Below are 26,361 nucleotides of genomic sequence, written 5' to 3'. Positions count from 1 at the left end.
CTCTTTGAGATTTAGTTCCAATTTATCTTGTCCAAGTCAGGTTATTCATTGTCTGTCTATGTTATATTTGGATTTAGTTAGCTTATTGGGATGAACGGCAGTGGTGGTATTTACAATTTGCAACCATATAAGAGCAACTCCAATAGTTCTCTAAACAAGTCTCTAAATCTTAAATTTAAGAAGTGAACAGAAAAATGCTTCTCCAATGGTTCTCTAAATAAACTTGCTAAATTTACTTAGTTGCTATTCAACTCTATTTACTCTCCACATTTAGCAACTCGGTAGGAACTCCCTAAATGCAGTTGACGTCAATTTCTTCACACTAGCGTGATTATTTTTTCCTTTCTCACACGGTGAGATAGCCAGGTATAGCACGCTCTTTTTCATTTTCTAGCATAATGAGGTAGCTAGGTCAAACACGTATGACACAAGTTTCTCCTTCACCGTCGAACCCAACTTCCTCGTAGGTTGCGCTACCGGAACACTACTCATCCATAGTTCATATCGACCGGCCTTTTTTCTTCCGTCCTCACATCCTCAGCTCTCAACCTTATTATCAGGCATATCTCATAGGGGCAGGGTCGCTAAAGCTAGATTCAAAATCGAACTACTTCCTAAATATGAGCAACTATTGGAGACTAAGTTATTTTTTACCTCCAATAGCTATTTAGCAACTTGCTAAACATGATTTTAGCAAGCTATTTTTTGGAGAACTACTGGAGTTGCTCTAAGCATGTTATCATCTTTCTGCCGTAAGGAGACTCTTTCCGATTTTGGGAGCGCTCTTCCAACTTAGGTTCCCTTTGGAATGCATAAATTTTTTCTCGTTTCTATATTTTTTTGTGAAATGATTTTAAAGGATCGCTTAGAAAATCCAAAGTATTTTTAGTATCTAAGTATAAATAGTAAGAAAAACAGAAAGGACTGATGATTTACGGCGATAGATGTCTTTTCACATATAACAAGAAATAAATATTACTCTTTTTGAAATACAATATTAAAAACTGTACTTTGATATCAAAAAGACATTTTCGTTAAAAACATTAATAAAAAAGATTTACTTTTTATAGTACAATCTTATTTTTAGCAAAATTAAGACCATCTTCGAAGGCTAGCACCATAACTCTTCGCCTTCCGCTTCTCTTCATATCGCATCCGGCACCCCTTGAAGCCCATAACACATGCCTAATCTGCCAGACAGTGTATTACGCATTTAGGTTATCTTCAGCAGATCTTCTATTCCATCATCTATATCATCTCCTATTTTAAACTTCTCTCTGTAAATAGTGATAAACAGTGTCATCTACAGTTCCATGTCTCCTATTTTTCACGCTCAACTGGAGACAGTCTTACACATGCACTCTATGCTCCTCCTATTTTTCCTATTTTTCTTTTACATAAAAACATGTGGGTCTCACTTGAAACCGTCAACCCAACCCAGTCATATCCAAACAAGTGACTGAACTTCGTTAAAGCTTGACAGTGTTATGGACATGGTTAAAATAACATCTATATATGAATTGCTAGTTTATTTGTATGAGATAAAGCATGTTATGTATTTGCATGGCTAGTGTCATGTTCTATGATTTAACATGTTTATCATTTTTATCTAAGTATCATTTTGCTAAGTTCCTATCATTCTTAGTATACGTTCTATCGTATAATTGTGTTTTTGACATATCAAAAATCGATATCGTTCCTGTTTTCGGTGATATAATATTGATTTCATTTTTACAAAGAACGTGAAAGTAATGTAATCTTGTTCCAATCCTTTTGATCTATAGTTAGTTTGTCGCAACAGGTTTATCTATCTGAAATAACAAAGTTGTGCAGGTTATATGAACGAAAACACAACAACAATAATAGCAAAGTTGAGTAATAACAATACTAATAAACGAAATTCGACTTCTAGATCAATGGTTCCATAGGATTCTGGCACAAGATTACACGGACACATAATTCCTCTTCAGGGTTGCTCGACGACATTATTAGGGTGATGTAGCTCTACTCCAAGACTACGAAGTAGGACGTCGGCCTTTTCCTTCACTAGCCGCGTAGGAGATAGATCAAATCTCGTTAGAATTGTACAAAAGATAAGGCTAGGTTCACATACTAGTCCTCTACCCCTCTACCTATTAATATATGTGGTATGAAAGAGGCCGCAAATATAAGGCTGGTGTGCCTTTGATAAGGGCGTGATGATAGAGTGCAAGTCGGTTCCTTGATCGAGCCGGATAAGATCGACATCAATATTCACTCCATTCATCTCAAATTTATTTGCTTCTATTTAGAAGTTACTTTCTTAATTGCTTTATTTCTTACCTTACAATTCTCACTCATCGATAGATCGGTATACCAAGACCAATGCATTACAATATATGCTAGTGAACTTAATGACTATAATATATCTTTCTATCTTAAAGCAGGGAACTTATTCTTGAGTGATGATCGTATTTTATTACCCCTTAATTTAGGATCATAAGCACACCATTAAACTCGTGTCGGCTACATGTTTTTTGAACACAAGGGGTGAAGTGGAAGCCCTTTGATGAGCAGATCTATAAGCATTTGCTCTATGTTTATATGCTCAAGTTTAATTATTTGATCCTGGACTTTTCCTTTACAATATAATACTTAATGTCAATATGTTTGGCAACAACATTTGACTTGCTATAGGAGTAACATACTATTGGTTCATTATTGCGGTATAACTTCAGTAGTCTCCCTCAAACATGGGAGGAGATCCATCCACATTAGACTTCTTTTCTCTAGGCAGTGAAGTCTAATCTAATGAGCATGAGACTTCGATACCAATCGAAAGGATCAAGATGTCCAAGAGGGAGGTAAATTAGGATTATCTACAAATTTAAACCTATAAGCAATTCCAATTTCAGCCCTTGTGTTTCTATATATCGATTAAAAGTTTTGCATCCTAAGTTCCAATCTTATAATAGCATGATAATTCTAGTCAATTAAATACTTGAATGTAATTGCTTAAAGTAAGAAGTAATGAGAACAACTTGATATTTTGCTGAGGTGTCAGAGAGTCAGCACTCCCCACTAGTCCTCGTTGGAGCACCCGTGCAAGGGTGACATTCCCCTTAATTCACGCAAGGATCAAGTGCTATCTATGAGCTAGTTTTTTTGTCTTTCTGTTACAGTGAACTGTTCATAACCGTGTACACTTTTTGAGTTGGGTCACCTAGAAGCTCTTTGGATGGTCACCAAAATCCCAATCCCCACCAAATCGTATAGGTAATGTAGATCACCAAGAGTAACAAACACTACCTCTGACTTGACCTGGCCAAGTCTAATGAGGACGGTGAATACACACAAGCTACTATTACTGCTCTAGTGAAGCCACTAATTAAGTGATTATCAACTCTCAAGTCCCTCATTAGTCAAAGGCTCTTCCACACTTTCAAATGGGTTCTTTTAGTAGTTGAAATGGGCAAGAAACCTCTTATGTCTTAGTTAGGGATATAGATAGCCATAAGCAAAGGAACTAGTATACCTCCACTCAACCTAGTTGGGTCCACTAGACATGTCCAATGCTTACCCACTCTCTGCACCGGACACATCTGATGCTTTTCCTATTGCTAGTTTGAGAAACTAGTTGTTACTGTATTGATATCCGGTGCTCACACCAGCCATGTTCCTCGAGTACAATAATCGAGTGTACAATTATAGACTTCTCTGAGTAACCTGTCCAGTGGCACGCACACCAAGCACGTTCGACGAATACTCGACCTCTTAGACATAGTTTACAACCTCTCTCATTTCATGTTCAGTGGTACATATGACATGTCTGATTAGTACATTAATTGTGTTTGAGACCAATTCTACAAACTCTCTGATGTCATATCTAGTGCACCATATTCTGATGCACACTAGACACGTCGGTGCTATGTTGAACTTCTACACAACACACTCCTATCTGGTGACCCAATTCGGTGCCCACCATACACGTCCAGTGGTACTGCAGCAACGACAACTCATTTAATATATTTTACGATAAGGCACTGATTGGGCACTCTAAATTTGTCTAGATCAAGCTACCTGTTTCATCGAAAGAAAAATAAAGGCCCCCACCATTACTCTAGGCATCAAACAACTCTATTGACAGTTGGGTAGTTTATCCTTAAACTTCTCGCTCGTACTTTAAAACCCAATAATTGATCTCCATTATTAGGGGCATGAATAAGCTTAATCATTTTTATTATTATTGTAATCTAACTCATGTTGTTTCTACAAATCATATAATAATCACAATAATCTAATATTATCTTTAATTACCGAACCTCAACTATTATCTTTAACTACCGAATCTCAACTAAAGGACTAGATGCTTTCAAGTTTCAACTTATTAACTTTTACTGGAAATGCGCTATTAGGTCGTGCGGTACACTAAACGAGCAGCTATACATGGTATGGTATTTTTACCTAGCTTAATCATGGATGAAGTTGATGTACATATCAGAGTACCACACAGACCGACAGATTATTTGCATGCGCCATTTGGCTTTTTGTTCCAGAGTATTCAGGGTATTGTGTAATTGGAGATAATAGTACAAACCAGGTTGGTCGTCGGTGTCGCTACAAAACTTGACATATGAATCATCATGGCGAAGACACGATTACCTCTGCAATTTACAAATCAAGTTACTCTATAGGTAGGTAGCCTATCCATTGTCCAATCGAACTTTTCTTCACTGCCTGCGATCCTACATGAGCATCGATCGTGGCAGCTGGACTTGTCACACCCCGATGGCAGAATGCTTTTGTGGGCTTGTGTAGCCTAACAATAAAACGATTCTACTTGTCGGTCGGAGTCTCAGTTTTCGGAGGAGCCGTGTGCCTCTGGGCCTGGGAGCGACCCAGATCTAAGTTTTGCATCTCACTGGCGAGCAAGGCCCTTCTTTCTTTCAAAAAGTTGAGTCGAGTAGTCAGCTTGGCTAATGCAGAGGACGGTGCGGCTCCAGATTCCTGAAAATAGAGTGGCAGTAGTTTTTCAAGCCAAAGTGTCATCGTTAACATAATTTATCATGACACAGAAAAGAGTGATTGTGGTGACCCAGGGTAGTAAAATCGGTGTTTATTATGGAGCAGAATGTGATCACCTCGTTTTTAGTACTTGAATAGGCATTGGAACCTTGAACCCTGCTCATAACTGGACTATTTGAGTGTGGTCTCTGTGCAAAGTTCCATTTTGATGTAAGTGATCCATCTTGGCCGTCCTTTGCAATCTCACCCTTTGAATACAACATCTTCTGAACCATTTGGTTTGTAGCCCATAACATGTCAGGAACTACAGAATTAGACCCTTGAATTGGTGGTGCTTCGACTGAGGAGCCAATCTGTGGAGAAAGGCCAGCATTTTGTTCACCTCTGCAGAAAGGGAAGACAATTATATCTCAACCAATGATTCTAAAAGGAGGCAAATATTATGGACAGTGAGAAAGTAACATTGAATGCTCCGCAGCAAAACCTTACTCGACAAGCTTGTCTGCATTTATTGCCCGCTTGTTGCATGATTCACATAACGAGGTGGAACTCAACTGGACTTGGTAGTTGAGTTGCCCCCGAAGATCAGAAACCTTTTGCTTCAAGTTCATAATATCAGCTTCAGCAGCAGCAACTTCCTCAAGATCAGCTTTAGTCTATTATCAACACAGAAAAAAAGAGAGCTTCAAATGGAGAAAAACATTATCTATCTCCATAGCTAGATTCAGAAAGGGTACCTTGGTGTCTATCGTTGATGGGAAGGACACTTGTCCTCTTCGCATATTCATTAACCCAGACTCCAATGAAGCCCTCAAATTTCTCTCCTTCTGCAGCTGGTCTCGTAAATTTTCCACCTATCGAATGTGCAAAGTATTCTTGTTGAACAGAGAAAAAAAAACAGAACAATTTGCAAGCACAACAAAATAATTCCCAGAAGCATGTAATACAGCATAGTTCTGAGTCAGAACTTCCTGTATAGAACAAATATGAAATAGGAGAGACTGATAAATCAGAAGGCAGCTCAAATACAGGAAGAAGGATGGAAAAATCCACATGTTATGTTCTATACTTCTATCTCCAGTTTTTAGAAGCAGACTATATGGTCCAATGTCGGATGGATTCATGGCTATGACAAAGTGACATTTTAATATTTTATTAAATGGCATTGTCCCCACCCCTTCTTCAGCACCCAAACATCACCATGCTAGAATTTTTTTTCTGAAGGAAGAAATAAACTGATGCTTCACTGTGGCATCATGTTCAAATCCTTTGCAGACCATGACAATAACCCAGGTCAAGTAAAGACTAAAGAACCATACCTTTTTTATAAAATGCGAGGTAAAAAAAAGTTGGCTGCAAAGGAAAACCTAGACCTACGTAAAAGGGTGCACCACCACCTGCAACCTCCTTAGTGGCTGTTTCTCTTAGTGTGGATTTTTTTTGTGCTCACACATGCTAAGGGCATGTACAACCCCATTAATTATGGGGTCTAAAGGGTAAATGAAAAAAAATCAAGAGATGAGCTTTTCGTCCGTCTCTACACAACTCTCTATACATATTGTTTTTAACTATATTTATGATCTAGGGGCTCTGGGTTTTATTATGTAGTTTCTTAGCTATCACTTATACTTGGAAAAGCGATCTAAGGGCTCAAGGTTATACATGCCCTAAGGCATGCATCTAGTATATTTTGGGCTTTTGCCCCTCCCTGTACATATAACTCTCTTAAAGGCAGGGTTCCTATCACTTGTGTTTTAGAAAAAGGTGGTTGCGTAATGACATTAGAACATCAAATAGAATCGGAACGTTCAATTATCAAGGAGATAATCCTACAACAATAAAACATAATTGCATTTTTGCGCGGCAGTTTTGGTATTACATTCTTTCTTCGTTGGGGATGGCTAATCTTTCTCCTGCCTCTAATGAGTCCGCTTTTGCCGACTGGTGGGCGAAAGTAAGTAAGCAAGTGCACAAATCCAAAAGAAGAGGCTTTAACAGTATCATTATCTTGGGGGCTTGGTGTTTATGGCTTCATCGTAATAAGGTGGTTTTTTATGGTGTCAGTCCTTCAATTAATGGCATAAAGACAATTTTTTTTGGATGAAGTTGAGTATTGGAGGCTTGCCGATGCTAGACATCTTGAGGCTTTGGTTCCTAGTGCTGGAATTTTTAGGTCAAGGGTTCTTTTGGGTGATTAGTGAAGAGCAGACTTTTATCAACTAGCACTACATCATCCGCAAAAAGCATATACCAAGGGATATCCCCTTGTATTTCTCTTATGACCTTATCCATCACCAAAGCAAAAAGGCAAGGACTCAAAGCTTATCCTTGATGTAGTCCTATTCTAATAAGGATGACTTTGTGTCCCCATCACTTGTCCAAACACTGGTCACAATATTGTTGTACATATCCTTAACAAGTCCAGTGTACTTCATTGAAACTTTATGTTTGTCTAAAGCCCACCACATAACATTTCTTTATATTTTGTCATAAGCATTCACCAAGTTAATGAAAACCAAGTGTAGATCCTTCTTATGTTCCCTATACTGATGCATCACTTGTATTATTAAGAAAATAGTTTCCATGGTTGAGCTTCTAGGTATGAAACCAAATTGGTTCAAAGAGATCCTCAAGGATTATCGATAACTCTTTCCCATAGCTTCATAGTATGGCTAAAGGGCGTACCCAGTGCCGTAGGCTTCCCGCACTGTGCGATGGCTCATCAACTTAATTCCCTAGTAATTAGTACAGCTTTGAATACCTCCCTTATTTTGTAGATCAATACCAATATACTTCTCCACTCATCAGACATCTTTCTCGACCGAAAGATATGGTTGATAGACTTGGTTATACATACTATAGCTATGTTCCTGAGGCATCTCCATACCTCAACTGGAATACCATCAGGGTCCATCGTTTTACCCCCCATCCATCCTTTTCAATGCCTCTCTAAACTCAAATTCTTGGATCCTACACACAAAGTTCCTATTGGTGTCATCAAAAGAGTCATTCAACTGAAAGGTTATGTATCCATGCTCCCCATTGAATAATTTATCAAAATACTCTCACCATCTATATCTGCTATCATCCTCCTTCATCAAGAGGTGCTCTATTTCATCCTTACTGCACTTGACTTGGTTGAAGTCCCTTGTCTTCATCTCACGAGCCATAGACATCCTATATATGTCATTCTCTTCTTCCTTCTTACTCAAGCGTTGGTAAAGTTCCTCATATCTACCCTTTGCTACACTTGCAGCTTGCTTTGCAGTGTTCTTTGCTACCTTGTATTTCTCTATGTTGTTCACACTCCTGTTATGGTACATACTTCTGTAGCATTCTTTCTTCTTAATAGCCCTTTGGACTTCCTCATTCCACCACCAATTATCGTTAGCTTCACCTCCACACTTTTTAGTTACTCCACACATCTTTGAGACTACCTTTCGAATGTATGTTACCATCTTCTCCCACATGTTTGTGTCATCTTTTTTGTTCCAAGTGCCCTCTTTGATAGTCCTTTCCTTGAAGACTTTTGTCTTCCCTTTGAGTTTGCACCACTTTGTTCTCGCAAACTTGGCTTGTTTGTCCCTACAGGCACGCACCTGAAAATGAAATACCGTCACCACAAGCTTACGTCGTGAGACAACACACTCCCCAGGTATCACCTTACAATCCAAGCATGCTCGTTTATCCTCACTTCTTGTGAGGACAAAGTGAAGTTTACCTAGGTAGTCGTGCTTTAAAAGTGAAAAAGAAGAAAAATCATGTTAAGATATTGCATATTGGTTGTCCCAGGCATCCAAAATGACAAGAACAACTATCTGGCTGTGTAGCATCACCATACCTCGAGCAAAATGCAGGGAGTCCATTTGTTGACTCTTGAAACATAAGGAGTAAGGATCAAATTCTCAAACTTAATTGGGCTATCACTTGGGTTTGGATAGTACTTGCAGCCCAACTGCTAGTAGAACAACCTTAACTTTAACATAATGCATGATCTCTTATTTCTTTCTTAATTATTTAAGTTTAAAACCTGCATGGTAGGGAGTATTCTCTTTCCAGAACACCACCACCACCAATAATAATAATAATAATAATAGCCCAGGCCTTAAGTTTGAACTCTTACTTCTTTTTCAAGTGCTACACGACGCTCATGTAGTGCTGCTTTTCGCCTTTCTAAATTTGCCTGGAGGACTGTGTTTTCTTTTACCTGAAAAATAGAATCATCTTACATGGAAGAATGTTACGTTACATGATTTTTGTGTGATCCTAGGGAAACGGTTGTACCTCCTCCGTAAGTTTAGATTGGAGATGGGTCTTCTTGTTTTCAAGCTTCGCAATATGAGCCCTAGTTCAGAAGCTGAATTAGAAAAGAAAAAACAGCTCAAAATATCAACGGATGTAAATTATAAAGCTGACTTGTATTTTTATCTTTATAAGTTTCCATCTGTCCTTTTTCATTCAGAGTCAAAGGTAACAGGAAACTGCAAATAATTAGCCAAGTTCATAAAACATAAGAATTCTGGAGAATTTAAGGGTGATGAATCTATATGAAGTGAAAGAAAGAAAAAACTTTCTATTTATGAATTGAAAAGCAAGTTTGTATTTTATATGCACTGATCCTACAAGTGGGAGTTGAAAGAAGAATGGAAAAGTAATATAACCTTTTTTTAGCTAAAATTGGTTTGGTCCATAGCAGCCAACTCTTTCATTTCTTTTTAATCACGCCAACTAATAGAACTGGGCAACCATGTAAGCGCAAAAATAGTTTATTCCCATTACTAAATCCTAACAGTGGGTTATTCCAGTTATTCTCTTTGGACATCATGTGATGAGTTCTGGGTTGCTGAGGAGAACTAGCCAAACAACATACAGAGAAGAATTTTCTGCTTTTAGGAGATGTCTATAACTCTTCCTATGCACAGCATATGCCCAGTTGCATCGCATAGAAGGCTACTTACTCGTCATTATCACTGCAACAGCCAGCCTCCTCTGTTGACAAGCCTTTTCTTGCCTGCAAATAAAGTGGTTCATCCAAACTGTAGGATAACACTAATTCTAATACACAGAATTATGTGAATAACAATTAAACTTACTGAAGTACGCCCCCATGAGTTCCTTTTGCTTTCATAAGTTGAGCCGCCAGTTTTCTCTGTAAACTTTGCACTCAAATATGATGAATCAGCATTTGGTTTTTGTATATGATCTGTGAATGAACTGTTGCTCTGCATTTTAGAGGTATCATCCACTTTTGAAAGAGAAGAAATTTGATTACTGTCATCCATGGGCACACCATGTTCTATTCTCATGGCCCTTGCAGCAGGAGGCTGAACAACTTTATCATTGTCATCACATGTAGTGCTTGATTTATTGTTATTAACCTATGGGTAATGAGAAATTGTAAGGGCAACAAACAGGTTAAGAAAAACAGGTTGCAAGGGCATTTAGGGCCTGTTTGGAAGCAACCCAGTTTTTAAGAAACCAGTTTTTATCTTTTAGCTAGGAGAAGCCAGCTTCTTGGTTTTTAAGAAACCGAGAATCTAATTTCTATAAACTAAGTCATAAACAGGTATGTTTGGAACCACCTCAATTTCTATAAACCAGTTTCTTAAAAACTTGGTGCTTTCAAACAGGGCCTTAATGATAAAGAAAAGTTTATATGTGTTAAAAATAAAAAATGTAATGTAGTAATTTCACTTTGTGCGGTGTTATGCTTATGCATAGAATACTAGGCTTATCAATATAATTTCGAAGAATGTTGATGTTACTGCGACCAAGATTTTTCTCATCTTAGAACGGATTAGATGTTTTAAGAAGATGCCTAGAGTAATCTCTTTAGTCAAGAAAAGGAAAGGCCTTTTTTGTTTTCAGAGTAAAAAGAATGCTATCGATCTTAGCTCCGCGCGAGACCGATGCGCCCCTGCGCTGACCGGCGGGGCCCACTGGCATCCACTCATCTGCGCAAGTCACTGGTATGCGGGCTCTTGTCTCTGTGACACTTACACGTGGGGCCAGGCTATCAGGACCGTCTCCTCCGCCGCGTAAAACTCCAGGCGCAACAGAACCTGCGCGTGCACCACGGCTCCCTGGCCGGAATTACCGCAACCCGCTCGCCTTAGTTCTTCTCGCGCGTCTCACCCCATTCACCGTCGTGTGGGTCCCATGAGTCATCCCCAGCTCCCAGTCTTCGTCATCGCGCGAAGTACGCCGCGCCGGGCGGGTCACATCTACCGCGCGCGGACTCCTCGGCTGCGCACCAACCGCAATGTAGGCGCCCGCAATTTAAGCCCAAGCCGCCGCCTCTCCCCAGTTCTAACCTCGAGAAGTAGCAACGCGCTGGGACTTCCTCCCTTCGTAGCCGCCCAGAACAACGAAAGCAGAGAGGAGCGATCGACGAGGCGGGCAGTCGCGGTCGATTCAGACCTCTAGGCAGGGTCGAGTTCACGGAACCAGGCTAGGAGCATCTCCGGGACGCCTGGGTGCCAGGGCGACCACCAATTTGGCGTGGGTGGCCATAGCGATAGGGGATTTCTCGCCGGGGCCCGATTCGCCGCGACGCCGCGTGGACAGCTTCATCCGGCCTCCCATCCATCGGTAATGCTCCTTGGACCGGTTCGATACCTCCTCTGCATTGTTTATCACCTCGTTATGCTTCGAATCAAGTCCGGGGTCGCCAAAACCCGCGGCTTCGGCGAAGCTCCGCCGCATCCCGTGTCAGCTCAGCCGAGGTCGTCGGCGTTAGGAAAGGAGAGGGCTCTGGGGCGTAGATCCTCGGATCAAGGTCTGAGATTAAATCCACGCGGTACCGATTCAGGGATTGCTGCTCGACCGCTGATCCACCATCGTGCGGTCATGTGTGTGTAGATCGTTGAGCGCGGGGAACCGTAGATCTTTGATCAAACGGTCGGTGATGCGTACCGTTTCAGTGATACTGTGATTTAATCTGGAGCGTAGGTGTATGATCGGACGGCTTAGATCTGTCCATACCCCTTCGGCCCGGGGTTTTGCAGATGAACCCTTATGGTTTTAGAGAATAGTGCCCGCAGTCCAGCACAGTGTCAGCCTGTGTCTCGGACTCCTTTTTCATAAGAGCCCCTGCACTTCTCTGTTAATGAGGCCTAGTCCAGAGCTGTTTTAATTTGAGTAAATAAAGAGAAAATAGATTTTTAATAGGAAAATAATTGCTAGAACTTCAATAATTCATAGAAAATCCATTTTAAGTCCAAATGAGTCCATTCCAGTTCCTAAAATTTTGTAATTTTATTATCTAACACTTAGAGCCTCTGTTTTATCATGAAAACAGTAAGAAAATTTAATTCTCACTTAATCTATTTTAAACACATAAAACCTTTGAAAATTCATAACTTAAAATCTATAACTCGAAAAATTATGATTCCTGTTCCTAGGATTTTATTTTAATGTGTAGAATATTACTGTGTGTTTTGTTTACATGTTTGGTGTGATGTTAATTTTCCTATATACTGTGCTTGTTTGTATTGTGGCGAGTAGAAGAGCACGTGACTGAGGATCCTGGTGAGCAGCAGGTTGAAGTAGCTGAGCAGGAGCTCATTGAAGGCAAGTTGTGCCCTTGACCACTTTTTACCCAATAATGTTCTTTAATATCATTTATTCAAGCATAGGTTAATTTTGATGGGACCCAATAGGTTACCCTAGATTGTTTATCTCATTACCTTGTTTACCCCTGAATCACTTGGGTAGTTTGCTATTGCTTTACATAGATTTGGGATAATTATTTATCATATCTATGTTCCAGTTATTTTTGTTATTCTATTTATGTTCATGTCAAGATCATTAATGTTAATTGGAACATAGAGCTTAACTTGAGAAACACGTGCCACCACAAGGGTTTATGGACGCCCTTGGCTGATTAATTAGGAAAGCTAGTGGAGGACTACCTTACCCGAAAGGGGCAAGGGCAGTAGGGGAGTGGTCAGTGTAGGGAGGTCGTTGGTTGATTTTGCTGCGATGGCGGTCAAGGCAAGAACCCTGCATTGGAGCTTCCTATAAACTGTAGCTGGTTTTCTGAAGCTAGTGGAACTTTGTAAAGGCCTCGTAGTGTTACCCTGCCTCGCCTCCTCGGTAGAGGTGTATGGGAAGTCGCGATCCCTTGGCAGATGGGTAACATGACTTGTGGGTAAAGGGTACCACCTCTGCAGAGTGTAAAACTGGTATACTAGCCGAGCTCACGGTCATGAGCAGCTCAGGACTCTCTGATGATTAATTTATGGAACTAAATTCAATTTGTCATATGCATTGCATCGCAGGTGATGTTGTTACTTTTGTTCTACTACTTAATTGGGTTGGTATTTACTTATACTTAGTAACTGCTAATAAAATTTTGACCAACTTTAAAAGCAATGCTCAGCTCTAACCATCCTCTTTGGTAAGCCTTACACTTCACGTGAGCTCTCACCTTTGGCGAGTTCATGCACATTATTCCCCACAACTTGTTGAGCGATGAACGTATGTGAGATCACTCTTGCTGTCTCACACCCCCCACAGGTCAAGAACAGGTACCGCAGGATGAGGCGCATGGAGGATGCTGCGATGAGTTCGTGAGAGATTTAGGTCGTCGTCTCCCAGTCAACTTTGGGTTGCTGGACCGTTGTCACCATATAATGTAATTATTTATTTATTTTGTACAAAACTCTGATTATATAGTAAAGATGTGACATTCGATCTTGTGCCATGAATCATCATATGTGTGAGACTTGGTCCCAGCACACCTGGTGATTATGTTCGCGCCCGGGTCTTGGTGCCCCTAAAATCCGGGTGTGACACACCGCCTCCCTCCTGGTGCCTCATGGACAGCGTTGTCCTCTCGTGGCTCCATGGCACCATCACCGTTGAGCTACAGGACATCATCCGCGACCAGGTGGACACTGCGCGCCAGGCGTGGCTCGCTCTCGAGGACCAGTTCCTCGGGAATCGGGATGCGCGGGCTCTCCACCTCGACGCCCAGTTCCACCTGTTCTCTCAGGGGGACCTCTCCGTGGGAGAGTACTGCCGCCAGATGAAGGGCCTGGCAGACTCTCTCCGCGACCTCGGCGAGCCAGTCGCCGATCGTACCTTGGTGTTGAACCTCCTGCGTGGCCTCAGCCCCCGCTACGGCCACCTGAAGGCTCTCATCAAGAGGAGCGTGCCCTTCCCCACCTTCCACACCGTGCATAACGAGCTTCTCCTCGAGGAGCTCACCATGGCGAATGAGGCGCCCACTCCAGCCTCGGCTCTCTACAGCGCTCCTACCAGCGGTCAGCCGCTTTCGGGGGGCCAGGCCACCCGTCCTCCGTCGACCGGGGCTCCTACCCGCCCTCCACCCGCCGTCCCGGCGGCTCCTCGTTCGGCTTCCACGACCGACGGAGCTCGTCGCTCCCGCAAGGGCGGCCGTGGGGGTGGCGGCCCCTCTCGTGGTGGTCCCTCCGGCCGGGGTGGCGGCCACGCGTGGCCGTTTTTCTACAACCCCTGGACCGGGACCATCGCCATGTGGCCGGGCCAGGCACCGAGTGCCTCCCGTCCCCCGGCGCCGGCCCTCCTGACTGCACCTCACTACGGCATGCCCCCGACGCCTCCCTACGGTGTGCCCGTCGTGCCCCAGGCTCCGCCCCCGCTCCTGCCCCCGAGGACCCCCACCTCGACGACTTGGTCCCCGCTGGCTGGCAGTTGGGACAACGCCTCCCTCGCTGCCGCTTTCAGCACCACGGCGATGACCCCTCCCTCCTCCGACTGGGTGATCGACTCTAGTGCCTCATACCACACCACTCCCACTGTAGGCACGCTCTCTCGCTCTCATCCCCCCTTTCCTCTCACCCATCCTCGATCGTCGTTGGAAATGGTTCCACTCTGCCAGTCACCTCAGTAGGTGCCTCGGTTCTCCCTGGGCCGTTTTACCTCAACGATGTTCTCGTAGCTCCCCACATCACTCATAATCTTCTTTCTGTTCGTCGATTCACCACTGACAACTCTTGTTCCATTGAGTTTGACCCCTCTGGTTTTTCTGTGAAGGATCTGGCCACCAGGACCCTTCTCGCCCGCTGTGACAGCTCGAGACCGCTCTACACGCTCCAACCCTCCACCGCCGACGTGTCTCCACCTCCCGTCCTGGTCTCCACCACCTCCTCCACCACTTGGCATCTTCGTCTCGGCCATCCTGGACCCGACGTCATGACCAAGATTACCAGTAGTCTAGATCTTTCATGTAGTAGGGGACATTTTGAGGGCCTCTGTCATGCTTGTCAGTTAGGCCGACATACTTGTCTCCCATTTACTACTTCTCAGGCTGAGCAGGCTTTTGACCTGGTTCACTGTGATCTTTGGACCTCCCCTGTACTCAGTCTTTCTGGTTATAAATACTATTTAGTGATTTTGGATGATTTTTCCCATTTTCTCTGGACTTTCCCGCTTCGGTTGAAGTCTGACACATTCCCCACCCTCACACACTTCTTCGCCTGGGTATCCACCCAGTTTCGTCGCCCGGTCCGTGCTCTGCAGTGTGATAATGGCCGCGAGTTCGACAACAACGCCTCCCGTTCTTTCTTCCTCACTCATGGCATCCAGTTGCGTCTCTCGTGCCCCTACACCTCTGCTCAGAACGGCCGGGACGAACGCATGATCCGCACCACCACCAATATGCTCTGCTGCCTTCTCTTCCAGGCGTCTCTCCCTGCCAGCTACTGGGCAGAGGCCTTGCACACAGCCACCCAACTCCTCAACTGTCTTCCCTCGAAGGCGGTGAGCCACCGTACCCCTCACTTCGTCCTATACGGCACAGCCCCTTCCTATGACCACCTTCGCGTGTTCGGCTGTGCCTGCTACCCTAACACTTCCGCTACCGCTCCTCACAAGCTTTCTCCTCACTCCAGCCACTGCCTATTCCTTGGCTACTCTCCTAACCACAAGGGGTACCGGTGTCTGGACCTCACCTCCCATCGCATCATCATTTCTCGTCACGTCGTCTTCGATGAAGATGTGTTTCCCCTTGCTGGCTACACCCCACCCACCGACCTCGACTCCCTCCTCGAGTCCGATCCGGTCCCCCCCACCCCCGACGCCCCGCCTTGCGTCGTTACCTGCGCCACGCGCGGCCACGTCGACCACACCTGCGCCACGCGCGGCCCCGTCGACCCCGCCTGCGCCACGCGCGGCCCCGTCGACCGCGGCTCGCTTCGCCAACCCCGCGCTCATCTACCATCGCCGCGGCCACGCCACTACCTCGGCGCCTGCCGACTCGGGCCTGTCGACGAGCGCGGCCCGCTTCGCCGATCCCACCGTCGTCTATCACCGCCGCGAGCCGGCCATACTCGCCGCTCTCGACGTTCCGGCGGTCCGCTCCGAGCCGCCCGTATACCACCCGGTCGCCATCCACCGCGACCCCGGGCACGTCCACCCGATGGTGACTCGGCGCGCTGCTGGCGTTCTTCGCCCCGTCGACCTGCTGATCCTGGCAGCTGATACGTTCAGCACTCCACCTGACGCTTCCCCGGTGCCCTCCTCCGTTCGCACTGCCCTCGCCGACCCACATTGGCGTCGTGCTATGGAGGAGTACGCGGCCCTCTTGGCCAACCACACCTGGGACCTGGTGCCGTGTCCACCAGGCACCAACGTGGTCACCGGCAAGTGACTATTTCGCCACAAGCTGACCTCGGACGACTCCCTCGACCGCTACAAGGCCCGTTGGGTCCTTCGGGGCTTCACTCAGCGCCCCGGAGTGGACTACGACGAGACCTTCAGCCCCGTCGTCAAGTTCGCCACTGTCCACGCCGTCCTCTCCCTCGCCCTCTCCCGCAACTGGGCGATCCATCAGCTCGATGTCAAGAATGTCTTCCTCCATGGCACTCTGACGGAGACTAACTACTGCAGCCAGCCCACCGGCTTCGTCGACGCTGACCATCCGGATCTGGTCTGCCGGCTGAACCGGTCCCTGTATGGCCTCAAGCAGGCGCCGCGGGCATGGTACAGTCGCTTCGCCTCCTACCTAGCCTCCATCGGCTTCGTCGAGGCCAAGTCGGACACGTCCCTGTTCATCTACCGGCGCGGCGACGACACCGTCTACCTCCTGCTCTACGTCGACGACATTGTGCTCACGGCATCCACCGCCGACCTTCTACAACGCACGATCGTCGCCCTTCAGCGGGAGTTCGCGATGAAGGACCTGGGGCCCCTACACCACTTCCTCGGCATCACCGCCGAGCGCCGGCCTCAGGGTCTCTTCCTCCACCAGCGCCAGTACGACATTGACATCTTGGAGCGGGCTGGCATGTCTGACTGCAAGCCCTGCTCCACACCTGTCGACACTCAGGCGAAGCTCTCTGAGGACGACGGGCCTCCGGTCGCCGACGCGACGTCCTACCGGAGCCTGACTGGAGCGCTCCAGTACCTCACCTTCTCTAGGCCCGACATCGCATACGCCGTCCAGCAGGTGTGCCTGCATATGCACACTCTGCGGGAGCCCCATCTCACTGCGCTCAAGCGGATTCTGTGCTACCTCCGCAGCTCCCTCGACTACGGCCTCCTACTCTGACCATCCTCGACGTCGGAGCTCGTGGTCTACACCGACGCTGACTGGGCTGGCTGTCCTGACACGCGCCGGTCCACCTCCAGTTACACCGTGTTCCTGGGCGCCAACCTTGTCTCTTGGGCCGCCAAGCGGCAGCCTGTCGTCTCTCGCTCCAGCGCTGAGGTCGACTATCGTGCCGTGGCCAACGGCGTGGCAGAGGCCCCTTGGCTGCGCCAGCTCCTCCACGAGCGCACGAAGCACGTGGAGATCGACCTGCACTTCGTCCGCGAGCGTGTCGCTGTCGGTGACGTTCGGGTTCTCAGCGTCCCCACCACGCTTCAGTTCGCCGACATCTTCACCAAGGGGTTGCCGTCGAGTGTATTTTTAGACTTTCGATCCAGTCTCAACATCTGTACAGGATAGAGTTGTGACTGCAGGGGGATGTTAGAATACCCGTCTAGGGTTTGGGGTCTTCCCCATGTAATTACCATCTCACCCCTTTGTAATGGGCCAGGCCCAGTTACTCAAGTCTATTAATACCACACCCAACCCTCATTAGGGTTAGGGGTTCTTCCCACACTGGTGAATGAACATGCTCAACATATAATTTATCGGTTCAAGTTTTAAGTCATGTACAATGGGGAAGTTTTTATTGCTATTAAGTTGCATGCACCAATCAGTTCAATCTAAAAGCTTAAACTAATAGGAAGAAGTGGGCAATTCACTTATATTATATTTCAACACTCCCCTCACGTCGAGCCTCTCTTGAGTCTCAGATGTGGAATAGAAGCGAGCAACAATTATTTTATATTAATTGCGCTAACCAGGATTCAAACAATTATTTTATATTAATTGCAGGTGTCCCTAACATGTACCTCTCTTGTATGACCTTTTCTTCTATCTATACTAATCTATTAAGAACCTAATGTGGGCAGCTGGTGATACCACGACTTCACCCTTCGCGCTACCATGCCATGCAAAAAATAGTGCAAAGCGAGCACTCGAACCTACACCTGCTTGCTCCAAACATTTGGGTAACCACCAAACGGTTTGTAAATTTGGAACCAAACTATGGTTTTCGCGATGGATTTAGAACCAACATTGATTTAGGGAGTCTCAACGAGGTTCATAAATATCGGGATGAAATTAAGTTTTGTATGGAGTTTGTAAATTTAAGGACCTGCTTTACATAATTGTTGGAGAAGAGTTTTCCCTGAAAACTTCTTAAATTCATATTTAGGGAGTTGTTTACATAACTATTGGAGATGCTCTTAGTGTTTAGAAATAAACAATAATTATATTTGAATAAATATCTTAATACCGATTTATATGATATATAAAAACCGTAGCAAAGCACGGGCAACTGGCTAGTATTATCTATAAAGATGCACAACTCTCCTGCGTTTTTCAAAAAAAAGGATTTGAACTCGAGACCTCTGACATTAATACCATATTAGAGTGGACGTACTAACCAATTCAACCCAAAAGCTTAAGCTATTAGTAGAAGGTAGATAATCCATTTATACACTCCAACACCCCCACTCACGTGCAACCAGAGAGAAAGGCGCAAACGTAGAAATAAAGGGGCCGAGACACAAATAATGTCTCTGTCAAGATACGAACTCGAGACCTCTGTCTTTGATATCATGTTAGAGTGGACGCACTAACCAGTGCAACCCAAAAGCTTAAGCTGATGGGAGAAGTTAGCCAATTCACTTATATTATGTTTCAACAATTGTCAATAGTGAGGATATTTGCAAAGGCTTCTGTTAAACAAATCAATTAGCATAACTTTGTTCATACTAGGATTACTTGTTATTGACATATTCTACTAAAATGATCCTATAAAATGCACTGTCATGTAAGAATCAATGAATGAGGCCTTTTTGACTACTGACTTCACATTAAATTTAGGCAGAGGGGTCCTCTCTCCCCAATGCTCTTTATTTTGGTTATGGATGTGCTGAATTCCCTACTTACTCGGGCCAATGATTTGGGATAGTTACAGCCCCTATTAAGACATGGAAACAGGCAGCGAGTCTCCCTTTATGCAGATGATGTGACCTGTTTTTACAGCCTAGCTCAGAAGAATTTGAAGTGGTAAAGGAAATTCTGAGAGTTTTTGAGGAAGCATCAGGACTGATCACTAATCTAAACATATGCAACATGACTCCCATCAAGTGTGACGACTAACATCTTGAGGTTGCACAAGGAATGATGCCTAGTAAGGCTTTGTTCGGTTATTCCTAATACACATGGATTGGATGGGATTGGAAAAAATTCTTAAGAAGTTTGACTTGTTTGGGATTCAAACCCATCCAATCCCACTCAATCCATATGAATTGAGAGCTAACCGAACAAGCCCTAATATGATTCCATTTCCTTGTAAGTATTTGGGCCTTCCACTTTCTGTTAAAAAACTGCCCAAAAGGTCCTTCCTTGAACTTTTTTTTTCGAAAACGCAGGAGAGCTGCGTATCAATATATTAAGAAGAAAAGGTGAGGCAAGGAGAAAACCTCGTACAACTCCACACGAACCCACAAACACTAGGCTATAGGGAGAAGGAGAAAAATTAACATCAACAACAACAAAAGACATCTAGACCCGTGACCATGGAGATTCAAAATAAAGATTACCCACTGAAATTACTGGAGCATAAGGATGTTAGATAAATCCCTGGCTCCAGCCCTATACCAGAGATGAGACTCCTCCTTGACCCAATTGATGACCATGCTGTGACTAGGCTGCACACCATTAAAAACACAGCTATTGCGGTGATTCCAGATAGCCCAAGCACCAATAATGATCAAAGAATTCAAGCCCTTGTGCAGCCCTTTGTTTGCTAGACCAGCAGAAACTGCAGCAACCCCTTCCCACCAATCTTCAAAGGAGGAGCACGCAGGGTTAGGAGCAAGGTGCTGCAACCCAACAGATTTCATAATCTGAAACCAGACAGCCTGTGAAAAAACGCAGGAAACTAGCAAGTGGTTTATCGTTTCTTCCTCTTGATCACATAGTGTACAAAATTGAGGGTGAGGCAGTCCTCCTCTCTTTGCTAGGCGGTCTGCTGTCCAGCAGCGGTCGTGGGCCACGAGCCACATGAAGAACTTGCATTTACTAGGAGCCCATGATTTACAAATCCTTTCCCAAGGTTTAAAAGTTGTTGCTCCAAGAAAGAAACCGGTATATGCCGATTTGGCCGAATATAAACCTGAGCTTGAAAGCCTCCAGCTATGCTTATCCTCCTGATCTGGTGCTAAGACCTAGTCTGTAGTGAGGTCCCAAACCTTAAGGAAGTCAGACAAAACATTTACAGTGATAGCTCCTCTAATGTCATGGACCCAGTTCCTTGAAATGAGGGCATCATGGACACTCCTCATTTTAGCCCTAGAAGAGACCATCTGGACCAAATGAGGGGCCAGCTGACATAGACTTTGGCCATCGATCCAATTATCTGTCCAAAACAAAGTGTTTTTCCCGTTGCCCACCACCGAAGAGATTGCTGCCGAGAAGGCCTTAACTGAAGGATGAGCATTTATTTTAAAGGATGCCCAAGGTCTGCTAGTATCGGTTTTTTTCAGCCAGAGCCAGCGTAATCTAAGAGCCCAATTCATCAAACGCAGGTTTAAGATACCCAATCCTCCAAATTCTTTTGGCCTAGTAATCTTGTTCCAAGCTACCAAGCAGTGTCCTCCCAAAGCTTCTTTCCTCCCTCTCCACAGGAAATTCCTTCTGATCTTGTCAATTGCTTTGAAAACCCAAGAAGGAAGGTCCATGGCCATCATTAAGTAGATATTCATTGAAGACAGGACAGTCTGGACAACAATAAATCTTCTAGCTCTAATCAACAGATCAGCTTTCCAGCAGAGAAGGCGATGTGCAATTTTATCAATGAATGGCTGTAAGTGCTGTCTGCCAAGCTTCTTTAAGGATAGAGGCACCCCCAAATATTTGCAGGGGAAGTTGGCAACAACGCATGGCAGCAGACTATGAATGGTATCCAGATTTTCAGCAGTACAGTGGATGGGGAAAACGCTGCTCTTTGCCATATTCACTTTGAGCCCAGATGCCTCCCCAAAAATCCTGAGAATGTCCAGGGTGATTACTAAATCAAGTGCCACCGGGTGGAGGAAGATCACCACATCATCAGCATAAATAGAAATACGGTTATGAACTGAATTTTCTATCAAAGGCACCATCAAACCATCATTAGCAGCCTCCTTAATTAAATAGCCTAGCACATCCATAACCAGGATGAACAACATTGGGGAGAGAGGGTCCCCCTGCCGAAGACCTCGTCTATGAATAATTCTCCGACCTGGTTTACCATTAAGCATTACTTGGGAAGAGGCAGAAGCAAGAAGAATGCTAACAATATCGCACCAAATTTGCCCCAAACCCAAATGCTTTAAGACCTCCAGGAGGAAGGGCCACGACACAGAGTCAAAAGCTTTGGTGATATCCAACTTAAGGAGGATCCTTGCACACTTTTCTGGTGAAACAACTTTGCTGTCTGTTGCACAAGCATGAAATTGTCCAGAATGGATCTGCCTTTAATAAAAGCACTTTGATTCTGAGAAACCATATTATCCAGGTGTTGGGCCAGCCTATTTGCCAAAAGCTTTGTAATGAGCTTAGCAAAGGAGTGGACCAAGCTTATAGGCCGAAAATCTTTGACATGACATGCATCATCTTTTTTGGGTAGAAGAATGATGTATGCTGAATTGAGAAGTTCTAGATTTCCCCGATTTCTGTTCCAAACAGCCATAGCAGCTGCCATAATATCTCCTTTAATAATATGCCAGCACGACTTATAAAATTTCCCAGTAAAACCATCCGGGCCAGGAGCCTTGTTTGAAGGTAGAGAAAGGACTGTTTTCCAGACTTCATCTTCCGTGAAAGGGCTGTCCAGCGAAGAGAGATCATGAGAAGGAATTTGGAGATGATCCAAATCAATAGTATGAGCTCGATCAGACGAACAACCCAGCAGATTGTGGAAAAAATCACTTATAGTTTCCTCCTTGTCCTCATGCCTTGACTTTATCAAACCATCGTCGGATAACAGATTACCAATAAAATTCTTGCCTTTGCGGTTTTTAGCGTGGAGGTGGAAGAAGGCAGTGTTAGCATCCCCCTCAGCCAACCAGGTAATCCTAGAGCGGCTCCGAGCCATAGAACGTTGCAAGGTTGAAAGGGCCACAACATGACCATCAAGCTGCTTCAACAGCCAATTTTCTAGCACTGACAAGGGTCTGTTATCTTGAGCAGACTGCAGCTTGTGCATAATTTCCCGCGCCATCCCAAGCTGAGAGGAGATATGGCCCACCCTTTTTTGAGACCAGCTTTGGAGACGCCTGACGGTGGCTCTAAACTTCTTGGAAAGGGTTTCAAAAGTGCAAGGGGAGGAAGGAACAGAATTCCAAGCAGCCTCCACTGTTGTAATAAAATCAGGCAATTTTGTCCAATGAGATTCAAAATGAAATCTGCTGCGGCCATGCGTTAAAACCTGGAGCCCAAGAAGCAAAGGGCAATGATCCGAACCGTCAGGGCTAGCACTTTGCAGAAGGCAATTAGGAAAAAGCTGCTCCCAATCTGATGAGCAAAACATTCTATCAAGTTTGACGAGAGTAGGCGTATCTTGGCGATTAGACCAAGTGAATTTCCGACCATGCAGAGCCAATTCTTTTAAACCCAGATCATTAATGAACCTTCTGAATCTCTCCATAAGCTGCCTGTTAAAATTGCCAGAGCTCTTGTCTTCATCTCTGTAGATGAGGTTAAAATCCCCCATAAGGATCCAGGGGCCAGGACAAGCAGATCTCACATCCCGAAGTTCTTGCATAAACTGAATTTTGTTACTGTCGCCTTGAGGCCCATACACGCAAGTCAACCACCAAGGAGGAGGATCACTTGGACTGAACTGAATTGACACGCTATGCTGATCCACCCGAGATGCGCTGGCTGGACCAATTTCATTCCTCCAGGCCACGAGAATCCCACCACTATTTCCAACCGAGGGAAGAAACAACTTGTGCACAAAATTACTCCCAAGTGCAGACAGGGAGGTATGCATAGAAATTTCAGCCATCTTGGTTTCTTGGATACACACCACATTAGCATTAAAGGAGTTTACCAAATTACGAACAGAATCTTGCCGAGCTCTAGAGTTTAGGCCTCGTACGTTCCAACACACAATATTTGAAGGATATATAAGAAGATCCCGACCAACAGGATAGAGGCATGATCAGCCGCTCAACACACCACTAACCCAGGGGGTGTCCATCCGAAAAGGGCAGCAAGGGCCTGGACATGAGACGGAGGGAGGGGCTGCTCAAAAAGCCTGCTATAATTATCCAAGGCCTCCTGACTGATGCCTTCGCTTTCATCAATCACCTGCAGCGCTCTCATTATTTTCTTCTTAAATTTGAATTGACCATCACTGAAGGCAGACTGGAATTCAACACCAATCCCAGCAATGCGCCTACTACAGCGTGGAGGCACAGCTGGAGAAATTGGGTTCCCAGGTCTGACTTCCAGAGGAGCATTGATAAACTTCCTGCAGTGGTGGAAACGCATTGCTGATATTGTGTCAGGCATGACCAAGAAGGGGGTAAATTCACTTTTGATTCTGGGAGCCTGGATGATCTGGAAGTTCAGAAACAGAGTGGTGTTTGACGGGTCCCCCCCCAATATCACTACACTATTAGAGGCCACTGCTGAGGAAAGGGAGAAATGGATGGTTGCAGGAGCTAAGGGTCTTTCCTTTTTAGCTGCTCCCAGTACCAATGCCTGAGATAAGTTGTATCTTTTAGTTGTGTATGGATTGTTTCCTTTATGCTTGTTTCTGGCCTCCATAAGGAGGTCCTGTATTCGGGTCCTTTTCGACCCTATTTCTTCTTACTTAATATAATGAGGCGCAGTTCTCCTGCGTTTTTCGAAAAAAAAAAAGATTGCCAATAAGCTCCCAGGATGGAAGACTGCACTTATTAATCCTGCAGGAAGAACACTTTTGTCAAGTCAGTACTCACTGCCAACCCAATCTATCATCTCATAGCCATCCAATGTCCGAAGTGGGTCATCAAGGCAATCGACAAAATTCGAAGAGGATTCCTATGGAAAGGAAGGACAGACATCAAAGGGGGCCACTGCACTGTTGGATGGGCCAGGGTATGTAGGCCCCTAGTTCAGGGAGGGCTGGGTATACATAACTTGGAAGTAGTTGGCTGGGCCTTACATATGAGATGGTTATGGCTCAGGAAAACTCAACCTGATAGGCCCTGGTCTGAATTTGACATTAAAGTGCACCCAAATGCAGCAGCACTCTTCTCAGTGTCAATTTGTTCCCAGGTAGGTGATGGGGCCACAACCTTGTTTTGGACTGATAGATGGCTTCATGGCAAATCCATCCTTGAGGTTGCCCCAGCCCTTGTGAGCAGAATTTCCAAAAGAATTCAGAACTGCAGAACTGTTCAGGAAGCATTGATGAACAACAGACGGGTAAATGACATATCTGGCAGTTTACCTGCCCAAACCCTCATAGAATATTTCTTGGTTGGGACCTAATTCAAGGCTTTCAACTCCAGACTGAGGTACCTGATCAACACCTATGGTTGCCTTCAGCCTCTGGACAATATACTCATCGAAATCGGCATATGACCGTTTCCTTGCTGGTTCAGTACACTTTGAGCAGGCTGTCAGGATATGGAAAACTTGGGCACCCCCTTGATGCAAATTCTTCATCTGGCTGGCCACCCTTAATAGGTGCTGGACTGCTGTAGATTAGCTAGCTGAGGTCTGGATCACCAGAGAAATGTTTACTTTGTGACCAGCATGAAGAAAATGTCCAACACCTTCTGCTGTCCTGCGTTTTTGCTAGAGAACTATGGTTTCAGGCTGCATAACCTGAGTCCAGGAATAGAAGTGACTGTTTCAGGAATGATGGAGAATAACTGAGACCCAGGCGACTAAAGAACAAAGAAAAGGATTCAATTCAGTAGTGATTCTGGTGGCTTGGAGGCTTTGGAAACATAGAAATGAATGTGATTTTTATGAAGCATCTCCAAACATGTCTAGAATCCTATAAAATACTCTTGAAGATGTCAGCCTGTGGAGTTTAGCTGGGGCAACAGCCCTTAGAAAGTTGTGGCCCTAGTTTACGGATATTGGTCTGTATATTCCTCACCCCCCTCTTTTCCCCTCTCTTGGCTGCCTGCTTAGGCAGTCTGTAATTTGGTCTTACATAGACCACCCCCTTTTCTTATTAATATAATGATGTGCAGTTCTCCTACGTGTTCGAGAAAAAAAAACTTACTTTAGATAAGGAAGGAGTAGGATAAGGACATATCCAGAACAGCAATTTTTGTTCCTCCATAACGAAATTACCGCTTCTTTTGAAAATTTAACAAGCACAATCTGATAGCAACATATCAACTAGATAGAGGTTACAAAGCTGTTGCAATATGAACAGTTAGGTACATGTGGGGGTTTTAAAGTTCTGCCTTAAGGTGTTTGTTAGGTGAAGTGTTTTTTCCAGTTTCTTTTAGCAATTTTCTGTTAGTTTATGGAGGGACAGAGACCACTGCAGAGTTAGTTCATAAAACATCTCCTTTTATTCTCCTTCAGATACTGTCTGTCTGATATGGATGAAAAAAAGGTATGAACATACTGTATCTGTGAGAAGATAAATCAATTCATTCTAGAGAAAGTTAGAACAAAATCTTGTAGATTTTGTTAGGGTCTCCAAGGTACAATTTTGAGAAGTGAATTTAAACATTTAATAAGTTACTGATCAGTGGAGGAACTTTTGACAGAAAACCGGAATCCGTAATCATCATTTCTGATAGAGC

The 26,361-nt window shown here is 44.7% G+C and overlaps 1 protein-coding gene across 4 annotated transcripts in view; it reads right to left on the bottom strand.

The window, feature by feature from the left end:
* Positions 1–4,431: 4,431 nt before the first annotated feature.
* The window catches only part of LOC100217254 (uncharacterized), a 60,120-nt gene continuing 38,190 nt past the window's right edge, over positions 4,432–26,361 (bottom strand). For 2 of the 4 annotated variants that reach the window (XM_035962129.1, XM_035962130.1), the window contains exons 17-24: positions 10,098–10,382; positions 9,963–10,015; positions 9,289–9,349; positions 9,128–9,211; positions 5,742–5,858; positions 5,494–5,660; positions 5,121–5,388; positions 4,432–4,986 (exon numbers count right to left, since the gene is read on the bottom strand). In XM_035962129.1, the coding sequence (XP_035818022.1) occupies positions 4,816–4,986; positions 5,121–5,388; positions 5,494–5,660; positions 5,742–5,858; positions 9,128–9,211; positions 9,289–9,349; positions 9,963–10,015; positions 10,098–10,382 (1,206 nt within the window). In that variant the 3' untranslated portion in view covers positions 4,432–4,815. Of the gene's footprint in view, positions 4,987–5,120; positions 5,389–5,493; positions 5,661–5,741; positions 5,859–9,127; positions 9,212–9,288; positions 9,362–9,962; positions 10,016–10,097; positions 10,383–26,361 lie in introns of all 4 variants that reach the window. The other 2 variants (XR_004852417.1, NM_001362447.1) reach the window with 2 other exon arrangements.

The sequence above is a fragment of the Zea mays genome, chromosome 9, assembly GCF_902167145.1.
Source record: "Zea mays cultivar B73 chromosome 9, Zm-B73-REFERENCE-NAM-5.0, whole genome shotgun sequence".
NCBI lineage: Eukaryota > Viridiplantae > Streptophyta > Magnoliopsida > Poales > Poaceae > Zea > Zea mays.
The sequence above is the reverse complement of the archived record's forward strand: the minus strand, read 5'-3'. Positions and strand labels throughout refer to the sequence as shown.